At 45.1% G+C, this 13,899-nt stretch overlaps 1 protein-coding gene across 4 annotated transcripts in view; it reads left to right on the plus strand.

The window, feature by feature from the left end:
* SAMD11 (sterile alpha motif domain containing 11) overlaps positions 1–13,899 on the plus strand; it is a 213,736-nt gene that overhangs the window by 92,345 nt on the left and 107,492 nt on the right. For all 4 annotated transcript variants that reach the window (XM_074975990.1, XM_074975989.1, XM_074975992.1 and 1 more), the window contains exon 4: positions 2,099–2,149. In XM_074975990.1, coding sequence (XP_074832091.1) covers positions 2,099–2,149 — 51 coding nt within the window. The remainder of the gene's footprint in view (positions 1–2,098; positions 2,150–13,899) is intronic.

The raw sequence follows: 13,899 nt of genomic DNA on the forward strand, positions 1-13,899 counted from the left end.
CTCTTAATCCACTGTTTGATTCTCATAGTACACCCCAGCTTCTCCAACTGAATGAATAATTTCCCATGTGGAGCTGTATCAAATGCCTTACTGAAATGCAGGTAAATTAGATCTACTGCATTTCCTTTGTCTGGAGAATTGGTTATCCTCTCAAAGAAGGAGATCAGGTTGGTCTGGGAGAACCCATCTTTTGCAAAACCATGTTGTGTTTTATCCGAATTACCACTTACCTCTACGCCCTTAAGTACTTTCACTTTCAAATGCTTCTTCTGAGACCTGGCATCTTGCTAGTAAATTGAAATCTAAATCTGGAAAGAAAGAGCCAGAGAATGTCGTCCTGGGAACACCACCTTATGCAAAACCTCTGTGTGAAGGTGACGGGCAGAGTTAATGGGGGTCCTTCCCACACCCTTCTCATTATATTAAAGCATTGATAATTGTCTGACCCTTTGAGGGCTTCTGCTTCTGTCCCTACTAAATAGCTACCCATTCCTTGCACCTGGTGGTTTCTGAAGTCAAAGCTCCAGGTTTTACTGCTGTAGGCTTAGCATCTCTGATGCTCTGATAATCTTTGTCTGCAGCTGTGAGGCCAGGAAAATAGAAAACCAGAGGTAGTTTCCTAAGCTGTTGAATGGGAGATGGAAATGAGAAATTGGACTTGCAGTTAATGGAACTAATAGATACACTTCAGAGCATGATTTGATGGGTGAAACAACATGGATCCTAAATACCAAGCAAATACCCCCCGACCCCCCACCAGTTGGCAAGAAACCAGTTTCCTATATATACAGGTTATTTTCTCTCAGTAGGAACAAGGTCGCCAGTTGTTCTGTACTTTGGATAGGAGACAATTCAGAGAGAGTTCAGTGTTGCTTTTACCTGCTTCCTACAGTTAGAATTAAGGCAGATGCCTCCAGTCCTGCAAAGCATTTGAATTCCGCCCTATCCAGGTTAAATGCAAACTTGAATCCATCTGTTTTCAACAGAGCACTTAACTCTGGGCTTAAGTCCCACTGACTTCACTGCTCATGCTTACACGCTTTCTGGCAGGATTCAAAGCCTGCTCAAGTCAGCAGATTCCTGTTGAGTCCAGTGGTCTTTGGATTAGATCCTCGGTGAAACTGGATAGATTTCAAGTACGATGCTTAAGTGATTTGCTGAATCAAGGCCAAATGGAATGGGAGTGGGAGAGACAATGACTGTCCTTAGATGAATGTGCATTAGGCTCCCGCCCTGTGCGTTCTTTGCAGATGGATCTGCTTAGCACTCTCAGAAACCTGTGTCTGCTGAGGCTGGTTTTTCATAGGCAGATGTGGTAGTGACATGTTTTGCCAGCAGGTGGGCGCCCCATATAACTTCCTGGTAAACTCAGGCCTCTGGTGGTAGGGAGTTATTCTCCATCCTCATGGCCTGACGAAAGACTGGAAGCTACCATCCTCTGCGAGCTGCCTGGTGAAATTGACTCCTAGAGGTGCTGACTTACAGCAGATGAAAAGAGATCCTAGCCCAGCCAATTCGTATCAGGGTGGGCACTTTCCATCCTGTGGACAGCAGAGAGAAAGAAAATCTCAGTTGTCTGTCTGGGTTTAAATTAAAGAGCTTGTTTATCTGGAATCTACTGCACTAGCTCATCACCAGGCAGGGTGACAGGCTATAGCAAATTAATTTCTGTGGTGGGCGATAGCTAATAATTTATTTACAGCTAAGGCAGGGAGTGTCTGGGTCAATACAGGGTTGTCTTAGTCCAATGTCAGTGCTGAGCCTTTTGGGCTTCCCATGAGCTCATCCTGTTGGCTGAGACCTCATGCCCCCTCCCTCCCTTCCCCTACCTGTCAGTGTGGCTGCATGGAGGAGAGAGGAGTTTTCTAATTGACCACACAGCAAAGCCTGTGGAGGGCTCCTGCAGCGGTGTGTGCATGCAGCATGGATCATCACAGCAGCCTGCATGTTGGGACAGTGGCGGGGAAGGTGTGGTTGGGATAAGGTCGGGGAACACGCGAGACACAAGGCAGGTGTTGTGATCAAGCCTGGTCTCTGGGTTGTAGGAGGTGCCCTGTTCCGTAAGTGTCACTGACCTCTTTGTTTGTTTGTTTAACAGGATACACACCCACTGGGATTTAAACATCTCCTTCCGAGAGACCTCTTGCAGGTACCATTTTGGGGCACCCTCTTTGTATGGTAGGCTAAGAGTTTATGATACACCTTTCTGGCCTATGGGTGGAGTTAGACATGAAATAACATTCCTGCGGGTTAAGTTTTCTTTCCTTCTTTCATTCATTTGTCCTTTCATTCGTTTGTTCTTTCATTTTGTCTTTCTTTAATGAATAGAGGGAGGGGAATTTAGATATGAAAAAATCACCTTAAAGGACAAACTTTATAAAAAAAGGGAATAAGATAAGAAAAAACCTGAAAGAGAATGTAGGCGTTACCACTCCAGTTGTGGGTGGCATCTTTTAAGACTGTTCTTCTGCAGTGATCAATACCTAGAAAAGGTTGAAAGCCATACGCTGTCAATAGTCAATTATTACAAGGTTTTACCCAAATGGGAAAATTCCTTCCTGTCCTTTACATTGATCAGTTGATGCCCTGAAGCATCAGATTTGACTGTCCTTTATATTATTAGGAACACTATAACTGCAAGTGTTACTGCTGGTGATGGGATTATCTAGATCTTTTAAATGTCTAGCCACAGTATTTGCCTCTATAGAGAAGTGAGGAATGCATGATCTGACTTCTGTTTTATCTGAAACTCACTATTTGCCATTGAAATACTTCAACCAGACATATGCTGTTTGTTTTCTGGAGGAGAGACAGATCATTGCATGTGGCTAATAAAGAACAGGTGGTTCCTGCAAAATCTCTTGGCATGGAAACTTGAAAGAAGTATATGTTCTACAGAAGGGCGTTGCTGGCCCAAACAGAGGGATGACTTCTGATCTTGGCTGCCCTGGTTTCACTCCAGAATAACCTGATGGAAGTTGATGGCCTTACTCAGGATTTGCACAAGAGAAGCTCAGATAAAAACCTGTCTTGGGGGATCTCAAGTTTTATAGCACGAAAATTAATTAGCTTGCAGATAACAGCCTAGCAGCAGTTTCAGTGATATGAGCAAATCTCCTGTTCAGTTCTAGAACTGGGTGAACAATAGGAAAATATTGCTATAACATTATTTGCAATAATGCCAACTTCTGCTAGATGCTTTCCAAACAGTTCAGAAGGATGGGCCATGTGCTGCGGAGCTCAGAAGCTATGACAAGCAAGGTCACTTAATTGAATAATTTATCTGATGTGATTTTGGCTAGGACTGTGCGACTGTGCATTGCCACCTCCTAGTATAGTACTTACCCAAAAGAATGTCATGTAGCAGCTTTAGAAAACACATAAGTTTCAATATTGCCACTGAACGGAGTTGTTCTCTCTTTATAAGCTTTGGAATGTTTAATGAAAAGTAAATATCAGTGACAGCAGGAGAGTGTATTAGAGATGATTTCCAACTCTAATCCGCTGCCCTTCAAACACAGCTCACACAACTTCTGCTTCCTGGTGGTGAGCAGCTCCTGGAAAAACTTGTGTGGAGTCACCACAGGGCAAGAGGACCTCAGGAGAAAGATTGTAGGATCGACACCCCTCTAGTCCTTTGCAAAATTTTGAACTTTAAAGCAACCAGTTTGGGCTGTTCTGTTGGAAGTATTTGTGTAAAGGGTCTCATCTAAATTATAGACTGTGGGGTGAGAACTTTGTTGTTTTTTTTTCAACCGGGGGTGGGGGGGTGTCCCTGATTTGATTCAGCAAAGCATTTAGGTAAGTACATGCATTGATTCTGCTGTGAGAACAGGGGACTTGACTCGATGACCTCTTGAGGTCCCTTCCAGTTCTAGTATTCTATCATACTGTGATCCATACTCAGCCTAACATTTAAGCTTGTGCTTAAGTTCTTGGCTGGACTGAAACCTAGTATCTTCACTGGAGCATTGAAGGCATTATGGAGAGAAGTGTGAATTTGTGCTGAGTCACACCCCATTAGGAGCCATTGAAAACAGTGAGCTTGACTGGAGTGTAAATCAGCGCAGCATACAGCCCGAAGTCGGAGAATATGTTGTTTAAAAAAAAAAATTAGAGATCCATGTTCAGACAATTTTCAGGTTAAGGTCCCTACATTGTTGCTCTAAGCTTATGAGACTTAAACATTCAAATGAATGGAGTCCTTCCCAGCAGATCCTCTCATAAATTTCAGTTTGGAATGAAATTGTATTGCCCTGATATCAGCTCCTGAAAAGATTGGAGATTTATAACGGAAGTGCTTACACAAGCCTTAACTAAGAGTTATTTGAACCATCATCTTGGAGTTTAACACAGCTGTGACTAAAGCTGCATGTGCCTTTTGGTAATTAAAATTCCCACCTTTTAAAATACTATTTTTGAAACTGGTTGAATTTTTATGACTGCGAGCAGAATTCTTTGGTCCCCCCCACTTGTATCTGTCTCCCGTAGATCTTTCCTGACAGCTTAGTTTCAATATTTGGGTATTCCTTTTCCACGGTACTCAGAGAACTCAATACATTGTTGTTTTCACTGTCATTATAACTGGCAAAACCCCTGACAGTTGCTTAGTGAGACACAAGTTTTGTTACTGCAGGTCAAAGTAATGCCCAGTCTGAATGCCCCAGGAGAAAGCAGCCAGTAGCCTGTAATACTTCAAACTAACTGTGCAACAAATGGATGCTCTGAAACATGAGATTTGTCATTCTTAACACTGGTTTGTCAGTAAGAACATTTAAAGGGACATTGCTTAGTAAACAAAAGGAGCAGAATTTGGTTTAATGTCAGGTTGGGAACTCTTAAATTTCAATTGGGCTTTCGCTATAATTGCTTAACAGGTTATGTAGGCCCTACACAAAGCAACAGTCTCTATCCTTCTGATGACACAACAGCCTCAGTTATGTGACTTGAGCTGGTGATCAGGTCCCAAATAAAATTTAGACGTAACCCTCATTAACTTAACTAACTCACATTCTGATTTCCTCAAATGTAGCCTCTGTGTAAGATTTCAACAAGTTTTAATTATAAGGGCGCAGTCTGTTCTTCCATTATTAAGATGCAGTTAATGTTTCTTCTTCTTTATTTATTTATAATTATATACATATGTACTTATTAATGATTAACTAAGGTAAGATAAGACAAAGCAGGCCTGGTGCTGACAGGTTGTGAATTTCTTAAAAGCCCCATCTTAAAATTAATTTTTATTCAAATTAAGAGATTTATTTGTAAATTCCTTTCCGTACTCAAGCCATAAGTGCTGTCATTTGGAATAATAGTAAAGAGGTTGAATCTCCGATTGAAGTACCAACCAACTCATCAGTTACTGTAATGCCATAACTGATATCTCCATAATAGATTATAGTCCTGGCCCGGTGAACAGGTGGGTGTCTTTACTTAAATCAGAGGTAACTCAGCCAATTACTTCTCTTCCTTTACAGCCTGTTTTGTATGCTGCCTTTCTTTTGGCTCTAGAAAGTTAGTGTGGCCTGACTCTTTAAAGGTTTCTTGGCTGCAGACTAGCTTGGGCTGTGGCCCTTGGAAAGGTTCCCAAGGCATTGTCATTTGGCTTGGGTCTGGGCTGAAGCAGAGAAGGTGAGGCAAGACTCAGTGAAAGGAACTCTTCCCCTCTCTGCCCATAACACATGCTTTGTGTACTGCCAGTCTCCCTGTCACTGATCGTCCTGCCCCCTCCCACATCCCTATTTCTTCCCCCATCAGCCTCTTAAATCCCTGCTCACCCTCAGGTCTGTCTCCATTCTCCTCGACAGTGCAGCTTTCTGCCCTGGGAAGAAGCTGCAGAGGAGCCAGCGTGGTGTTTCTTCTCATGTTTTTCCATCCATGTGTGGAATAAATTTTGTTATGTGCATCCAGGCATGTGTACCACTACTGTGGATGGCTGTGGGTGCTCTGCTCATCAGCTAGATCTCTCCTGGGCAGCTGCCCACGCACTCAACTTATAGGGAACACCATTCACTGTCATCTCTGTTGCTCTCTCGGACTCCCACTCAAACCACTGCCCCTCTCACTTCTAACTTCTCTCCTCATTCTACTGACACTTGCCAGCTGTGGGTTCTCTCAGCAGCTTCACAAATCAGCCCCCCAATTTTCATGTTGGGCCTCCAGCTTGGCCTCAAATGGCATGCTACAAACTGGAGCCTGCTGTGAAAGGTCACTTAGAACAATGTGCGAAGGAGGCGTGTGCCCCGTTTGGGGGAGTGCATGTGAAATTTCATAAGGGGGTGCAGCTCGATGAGCTGCTGGGTCTCAGGCTCATCCATCTCCTTAAACGTGTTGAAATAAGGCAATGTTCTTATGTCTGTTTATTGACATTTATATGTCGATTAATAAATTTTTTACATTCTACATATTTATTTTCTTACACATGCCAAAAGGTTTGGGTTTTCTTTTTCCCCTATGAACGTAACTGAAATTTTTGTCAGTTTGGATTACATTAGATAGGTTGGGGATGCCTGCTAAATGCACAGACGAAAAGGGGGGCCTGACAAACAGTTTTCTCACTCCTGCCTTAGACATTTTAAACTCCGGATTTGCCAATGCAGAGGAGACATATGTCTAAGCCACCTAAGTGTCCTTACAGCTGAAATATGGGCTGTCACTGGCCACCTGATACGATGGCAGAAAGGTTTTGCTGACCCTTGTTCAGGGTCACATACATCACTCACCGCCCATGACTTATGCAGGTCACCCCAGACTCATGCTGTGTTACCTTTATTCTGCACTGCATTGTCCTGTGGTTCTCTCCCTGGCCCCCTTTTTAAATCAGAAGAGTGCTGCCTTCTAACTTGCCCTGCCTCTTTGTCAAGAGGTTGCCTTTGATCTTCTTTTCCAAGTCATCAGAGGTTGCCTGGTTTCATTGGAGTCTGGTTACCTTAGAGGCGCTGTCTGTCTTGCCCTTGGTGAAAAGAGGTTTAATTGGGTACATACAGGTCGACACACAGGCAGCAAAAGATCAACACTGGAAACTGCCCTGAAAAGGGAGATTAGGATCTCTTCCAGGACTGGCCAGGTGCTCCTTTTTCTTTTATGCTTTGAAGTTAAGGGGATGACTCGGCTGGAGCTTTAGCAAAGTTTCTAATTGTGTCTCTTCCAAACAACGGGCTCCCTACGGTTCTTTGCATTGATGTGTTCTCCAGAACACTTTAAAACGGTTCAGTAAATTGGGCACTTTCCTTTTTATTTTGAGAAAAATCCAACAGGTTTCCCAGTAATGAACAAGCTCCTTCCTAAGAGCTCAGTAATTCAGACATGGACTGAATGCTCTCCCTAGCAGAAATCCTGATGTTCAGCACCCTGGATTAGGTTCCTTATGCTGAAGCTCATCAGAAAGCATGTGCTGTCTGACCGAAAATGCCAAGTGGAGGGTGTTTGTTTCTCTTTGTGGTGGATGGAGGCAGGGGATAAGACTGCAAAAAGCCAGAAGTGAGAACACACTCCTTTGATGATGTTCAGTGTTTGGGTATGTCTATACTTACTGGAAGATCGACGTGGGTTGCTCTTTCATGGTTCTATTTAGCATGCCTAGTGTGGATGTGCTAAATCGAGCCATCAAAGCTCAGCAGTCGACTCTATTACTCTTCAGTCTCATGTGGAATAAAGGAGGCCGGGGGGAAGAGCTTATCCTGTTGACCTCCCTCTGTGAGGAAGGCCTGATAAATTGATCTTAGGTCAATTCCAGCTACACGATTGTCATAGCTGGAATAAATCTAAGATCAAGTTTCAGGTCTCATGTAGACCTGTCCTTAGAGCCATTGAATAAAACTGGACGCCCATCCCAGGACCTTTAGGCAGTTTACACACAATGAAGCCTGACTGGTTTGCAAGGAAGATATTGGTATAACTGTTGCACTTACGAAGTCCGGGGAAGTCCAGGCAAAAAAGAGACTTGGTCTACATTAGGACAGGTAAGTTGATTGCAGATCGCAATTCTAGCTACAGCAATTTTGTTCTATAATTGACTTATCTGCAATCAACTTACCTGGCCGTCCTCATAGAGGGAGGTCGATGGGAGAAACTCTCCCATTGACCTCCCTTACTCCTCGTGAGAACGAGGCATGCAGGGGTTGACTGCTGACCCCAATTAGTTTGATTTTGCACATCTCTATCAGGGGTGTGATATCGAATTCTGGAAGATTGACCCTGACTAAGTCAGTCTTTTGTGTACCCAGAGGTTAAGTGACTTGTTTGAGTTAACGAGTGGAGGTGGGTAGGAATGGAACCCAGAAGCCCTGTTGCTCACCCTTGGCTGTAGCTGTTAGACCACATGGTGAGCAAACTGCAGAAAGCATATTACAGGCAGCTTGAAGATCTGCTGTGGGATGAATCCCTGTGCTTAGCTGAATGGGGCGCGTGTCTCAGCAGTTCATATGTATGTAAAATCCACTGAGGGCAAGAAAGCGATGGTCCTCCCAGAGAAGATTTTCTTCTGGCTGCATCTGTTACCAAAGGGGCATAGAGTATCGTAGAGAAAGCAAAAGGCCTCAGCTAGCCAGAGCAAGTAACTTTATTTAGAACCACGGATTAAGCATGGTAAAGTCTGACCAGCCATTCTGGATTAGACCAAACCAGATTATACAGTGCTTTGGATCAGATGTAAACCTAGCTCAGAACCAACCTTCCAATTTTTTGAATGGAATGGAAAAAATATTGTGTGCACCAAGACATGTGCAAAGGTGCACTTCATGCTGCTAGCTCTGGGTGCTCTGCCAAACAGCTGGGTCACACCTGAATCTCTCCTGGGTGGCTGCCAAAGCACTCAGCCTACAGAGAACCTCGGTTTGTTAGAAGTTTTTAAAAATCTGGCTATAGCATTGTTTGGGCCCCGTTCACATTCGTCTGTTGAGCGCTGTTGTAAACTTGTATAGCCGGCAGTGCGTCATCTGGATTTTTGAATGCAGTGGTTTGCTCTGTGTAGATGTGGCCAGTTGTGTTTAAGAAAAATAGAGCTGATGGCAGCATGGAAAGGGCCATTTAAAGAAGTTGTTAGGTTGGGACACACTGAAGAAAGGTGAGGAATGTGTGAGAAGAGAAGTAGAATGAGCTGATTTTGCTCATTCCCCTGGAAGCTGCACGGTGAAAAGGAAAGAGGGGAAGGCGAGGGGAAACCAAGTACAAAGCAGACAGCCACCCGCGTCTGGAGGATGCTGCTGAGTCAGCAGAAGTATCACCATATGATGCAGATAATGTTATCCAGGCATCAAAGCAAGTCATTGTGTTGTCCCTTAAAGCATTAAGATAATGTCTGGTGTACGTCTGTGTTTTAAAGTAGGAAGCCCAGAGTAGGGATGTAAGGAACACTCGGCTCATGCGGAAGAGGAACGACTCTAAAGTCTTCCATTCATCAGCATCTGCTGCAGAGTGATCCAGTGGACGTTGGATTCAGAGCATTAAGTTGCAGCAAGAAAGGCCAAGCACTGGCAAATTAGGCAAAGGCGAACAGGCTGATCTGTGCAGAAGAAAGGGAACCAGGATCTATTGTCTAGCCCCATCTCTGACATGGAACCCCTCTGTGGTCTTAAGCAGGACACCTAACTTCTGTCACAATTTCCCCATCAGTAAAACAGGGCTGGTTCAGCAGTTTGTTTAACTACATGGGGGACAGGGTTTGGAAAAGTAAGTAATAAGAGCCAAATCTTGCCCTCATGGCTGGGATCAAGGCAGTGAGGAATTGGATTGATGCTGACTGTGTAGGTACTCAGAACTACCCTACCATTTGCAATCAGCACAGTTCATGGCGATTGAGGGGTGGGGGAATGTATGCGTGCATACAATAGGACTCATGCTGTTGTTGCTGTAAAATGGAGTGCTGTACATTTTCCTCCCCGAGCTCAGATCATGCTGCATCCTATACCTGGAGGACTGGGCAGCTGACCATACTTCGCCAGTGGCAAATAAGACAATAGGGCTGTAACTTTCAAGTGCTAGATTCCAATCCTGCCCTGCCACTGCATTGTGGACTCACAGAGTTGAAGGCCAAAAAGGGATGAATGGGTTATCGAGTTGGACCTCTGGCATGTTCCAGACCATTAAATTTCATCTAGTTACCTCCATGTGGGAGATGGAAGCCCAGTAACTTTCCTTTGGATAAAGCACATGTTCCAGAAAGGCTTCCAGTCTTGATTAGGAGACTGCAAGAGATGGAGAATCCGGCATGTTGTACTTTGTTCCCATGCAAAACATCTTTGCTGTGAAAAATTTGTGCCCAGTTTGTGCTTTCTTCAGGGTGGTGGCAAGAGACAAGGGGAGCACCCGAGAAGCACAGAGTAGGATTTGCCCTTAATTTTGCTCTGGGTTACACTGAAGTGACTCTGGAATGGGTCTGTTGACTGCCAAAGGGGGCCGTGTTTTGGGAGTAACCCAAACAGGCCAAACTTCAGTGGCGTTGGGACCCTGTGCCCCAGAGTGCAATGCTCACATAGATTTGGCCTAGCTGCCCTTCCATCCTATTGGCAGCAAAGGATCTCTGCTGTTACACCATCCATCTCTGGTCCAGGGCCAAGTGGGGATCCTGGCCCCTCCCCTTGGTGCTCCCAACCAAGTTCAAGTTTTCAAAAATGGGAGGCAATAACCATTGACCTCCCCATCTCCAGCACCTGTGAGAGACTCCTGATTTACACCAGTCTAACGGAGCCCATGATAGTTATAAGCTGTTGTGAGGGTGGGAGGTGATACGCCCATGTGGCTCAGTATTTCCCTTGATGAAGTGGAACAGTAGAGCAATGCAAGCTCAAGAAATGAAGGATGCAAGGAAGAATGTCTTGAGTCTTTGGCATTCCCATTGCAATGGGTTGGGGGCTGATTTCTGCAGGGGGAAATGCTATAACCCTCCTCTTGGAGAAAGTACAAAGGGCCCTCGCCTCTGTAACTATTGCAGGTTGCCAAAGCTCCATTCCAGGACCTGTTTCCTGATGGCAGAGCCAGAATAAACAAGGAAACTCCTGGCTCACAGAAGCCCTGGTTGGTAATCAGGATATGGTTTGCGCTGGAGGCAAGAGACTTTCCAGATGGGCAGACTCAGTTTGTTCAGCAACAAATGGACCTTTTCTTTTGTTTAACTGGAAAACAAAGAAGAGGATCTCAAATACAAGCAGAGCAGCTGCTGGACGGTCACAAGAATGTTCTGTGTTAGAGAGAAGAGCAGTTCGTCGGGTTCAGCCTAGAGGCAGAACTGCAGGTGCTTACGATGGTTGCAGATAAATCCGAGGCACTTGTGCGATGTTTGTATTTGTCTACCTACGAAGCATGTTTGTGAAGATCAAGTCACTGTATATAGGGTCAGCAACACCCAGCAAGCATGCCAAAAGTGGCACGTAAGGTGGGAGCTCAGACCTGCCCCTCCTCCCCCATGTCGCCACGGGCTTGCTCAAAGCCAGGCTGCCTGTGGATTAACAAATACCAGCTAATGCAACTAATCACCACCCCAGCAGTAAAGCTCTGCACCTTCATTGAATGAAGCTGTTGTAAGTGGGACTGTTAGTGACTTTAAAAAGTATCCCTGGCACTTGGACCGTACGTAGAGGTCAAAAGGTCAAAGTTTGGCACTCTGCCTTGGAAAGGTTGCTGACCCCTGCTGTAAACATTGTTGGGGTACGCTGGGAGTACTTCTTTGCACCTGTCATGAGCCCAGACTTTGCTTCAGTCCTTCATGAGGTATTTCAGAGGGAAATGGGTCTAGCTTTTGGCTGTCAGCTAGAGTGCCTGTGACCCTGGGGTCACTCCATTTCATGGATGGGTCAGAAACCCAGAAGAGGCCTCTGCTGGGCAGGAATGAACAGTCACTCCAGCTTGTTTGGAAAATTTTCTTTAAAGCCTCAGTGAATGGGGGACCCCTTTTTTGCTTAGCCACTTCATGGGTGTTAGACACTGGAATATTCGCCCAAGGCAGGAGGTCTGAGTCATGAAAACGAGTTGGGGAAGGAGGGGTAGAAAATATACTGCTGAGAACAATTCTGCACTGGTGTGTCAAGCTAGAGCGGGCTGCTAACCTACACCGATTTGTGGACACTTCATGTGTGCTCCTTGTTGAGCAGAGCTGTCTCCAGGGGGTTCTGAGCAGCAATACTTTGAAAATTCCTTTCAGGAGGCTGTGTTGCCTGATGCTGCTTGGGGACCATACCAGTGAATGCACTTTTGATCTGCAGCTGCAACCTGGGAGAGCCTTGAACTTGGTCAGTTTAGGAACCTCTGCTGCTGAACTTCAGCGTGCTGTTTTCTGTTCAAGCTGATTCCCTACTCTGTTGAGGATTTGGAATTACCAAGGAGTCTCACAGCACGTGGTTATTTGGGTGGGTCTCGTGTTAACTGTGGCCTTGCTGCCAGGGTTTTTTGATTTAACAAACGCCTCTATGATTGGAAAGGGAGGAGCAGAACAGGGTCCATGATTTCCTGAAGTGGTTGACTTCCTCTACATAAGAACGGCCACACTGGGTCAGCTCAAAAGTCCGCTAGCCCAGCGTCCTGTATTTCAACAGTGGCCAATGCCAGATGCTCCAGAGGGAATGAACAGAACAGGCAGTTATCAAGTGATCCAGCTCCTGTTGCTTATTCCCAGTTTCTAACACACAGAGGCTAGGGGTGCCATCCCTGCCCATCCTGGCTAATAGCCATTCATGGACTGTGCATTTATCTAGCTCCCTTTTGAACCCTGTTCTAGTCTTGGCCTCTGTAACAGTCTCTGGCAAAGAGATCTACAGGTTGACTGTGCATTGTGTGAAGAGGTACTTCCTGCTGTCTCTCTATTTCATTTGCTGATCCCTAGTTCTTGTGTTCTAGGAAGGAGTAAATCACTCTTCTTTATCCACTTGCCGCACACCACTCATGATTTTATAGATCTCTATCATATTCCCCGCTTAGTCATCAGATGTTAACAATAGAGCCATGGATATATCTGCATTCATATCTGTGAATGCGCATCCCTGCAGCTGTAAAGTAGATATCCACAAATTTGCAGGGTTCCAAACACAAAATTTGTATCCACATCCACAAAAACGAGCCACAGATATCCGCATCCACACTTGCAGCTGGGGATACGTACTGATGTAAAGTGGATACCTGAAGATTTGCAGGGCTGTAGTTATCACTGCTTTTCTCTCTTCTGTACTGATATATCAAGATATGTTAATTAACAATCAGAAATGGAATGGTTTGGGCCAGAGGAGAAATGTCTGAAATTCAAAAGATGGCCACAGCTGGCATAGGCTGCTGTTTGGCATAACCTAGCCTTTGTGTGAAACACAAATATATTCCTGGTGTTTAGAACAAGAGGCAAAAAAGGTTGATAGACACAGAAAAGGCAAACCACTTACATGCCCTCCAAAACACACACATCTCATAGAGCTGGAAGGGATCTTGGGAGGTGAGTGAGTCCAGTCCCCTGCCCTCTTGGCAGGACCAAGCAATATCTCTGAGAGATTTTTTTAAATCTATCTGCCCCAGACCCATAAATGGCCTTCTCAAGGATTGAGCTCACAACCCTGGGTTTAGCAGGCTAATGCTCAACTCACTGAGCTATTCCTCCCCACAAATCACCCCCTTATTGTAATTCCCAGTGTACCATGACAGGGCAAATGATGGCGAGAGCGCTGTGTGCATACACAGCAGTTATTCATGGTTCTGCAGGGCTTCAGTGACAGCCCTTTGGGCCAGAGCTGGGAGGAATCTTGGGGAAACTGTGGATGTGAAGGCATGTTGAGAGCTTCTGGCATCTTGCTGGGATTTGCATTATCTTGGCCAAAATTTGGGGAGCACATTCTCAGAAGATTTCGTCTGCACACAAACAAAGAATTTTACCCTTCTGGTAAAAGGTCAAACCTGGGATCAAAACTTCAGGGAGTGCCTGTGGAG

The sequence above is a fragment of the Carettochelys insculpta genome, chromosome 23, assembly GCF_033958435.1.
Source record: "Carettochelys insculpta isolate YL-2023 chromosome 23, ASM3395843v1, whole genome shotgun sequence".
NCBI lineage: Eukaryota > Metazoa > Chordata > Testudines > Carettochelyidae > Carettochelys > Carettochelys insculpta.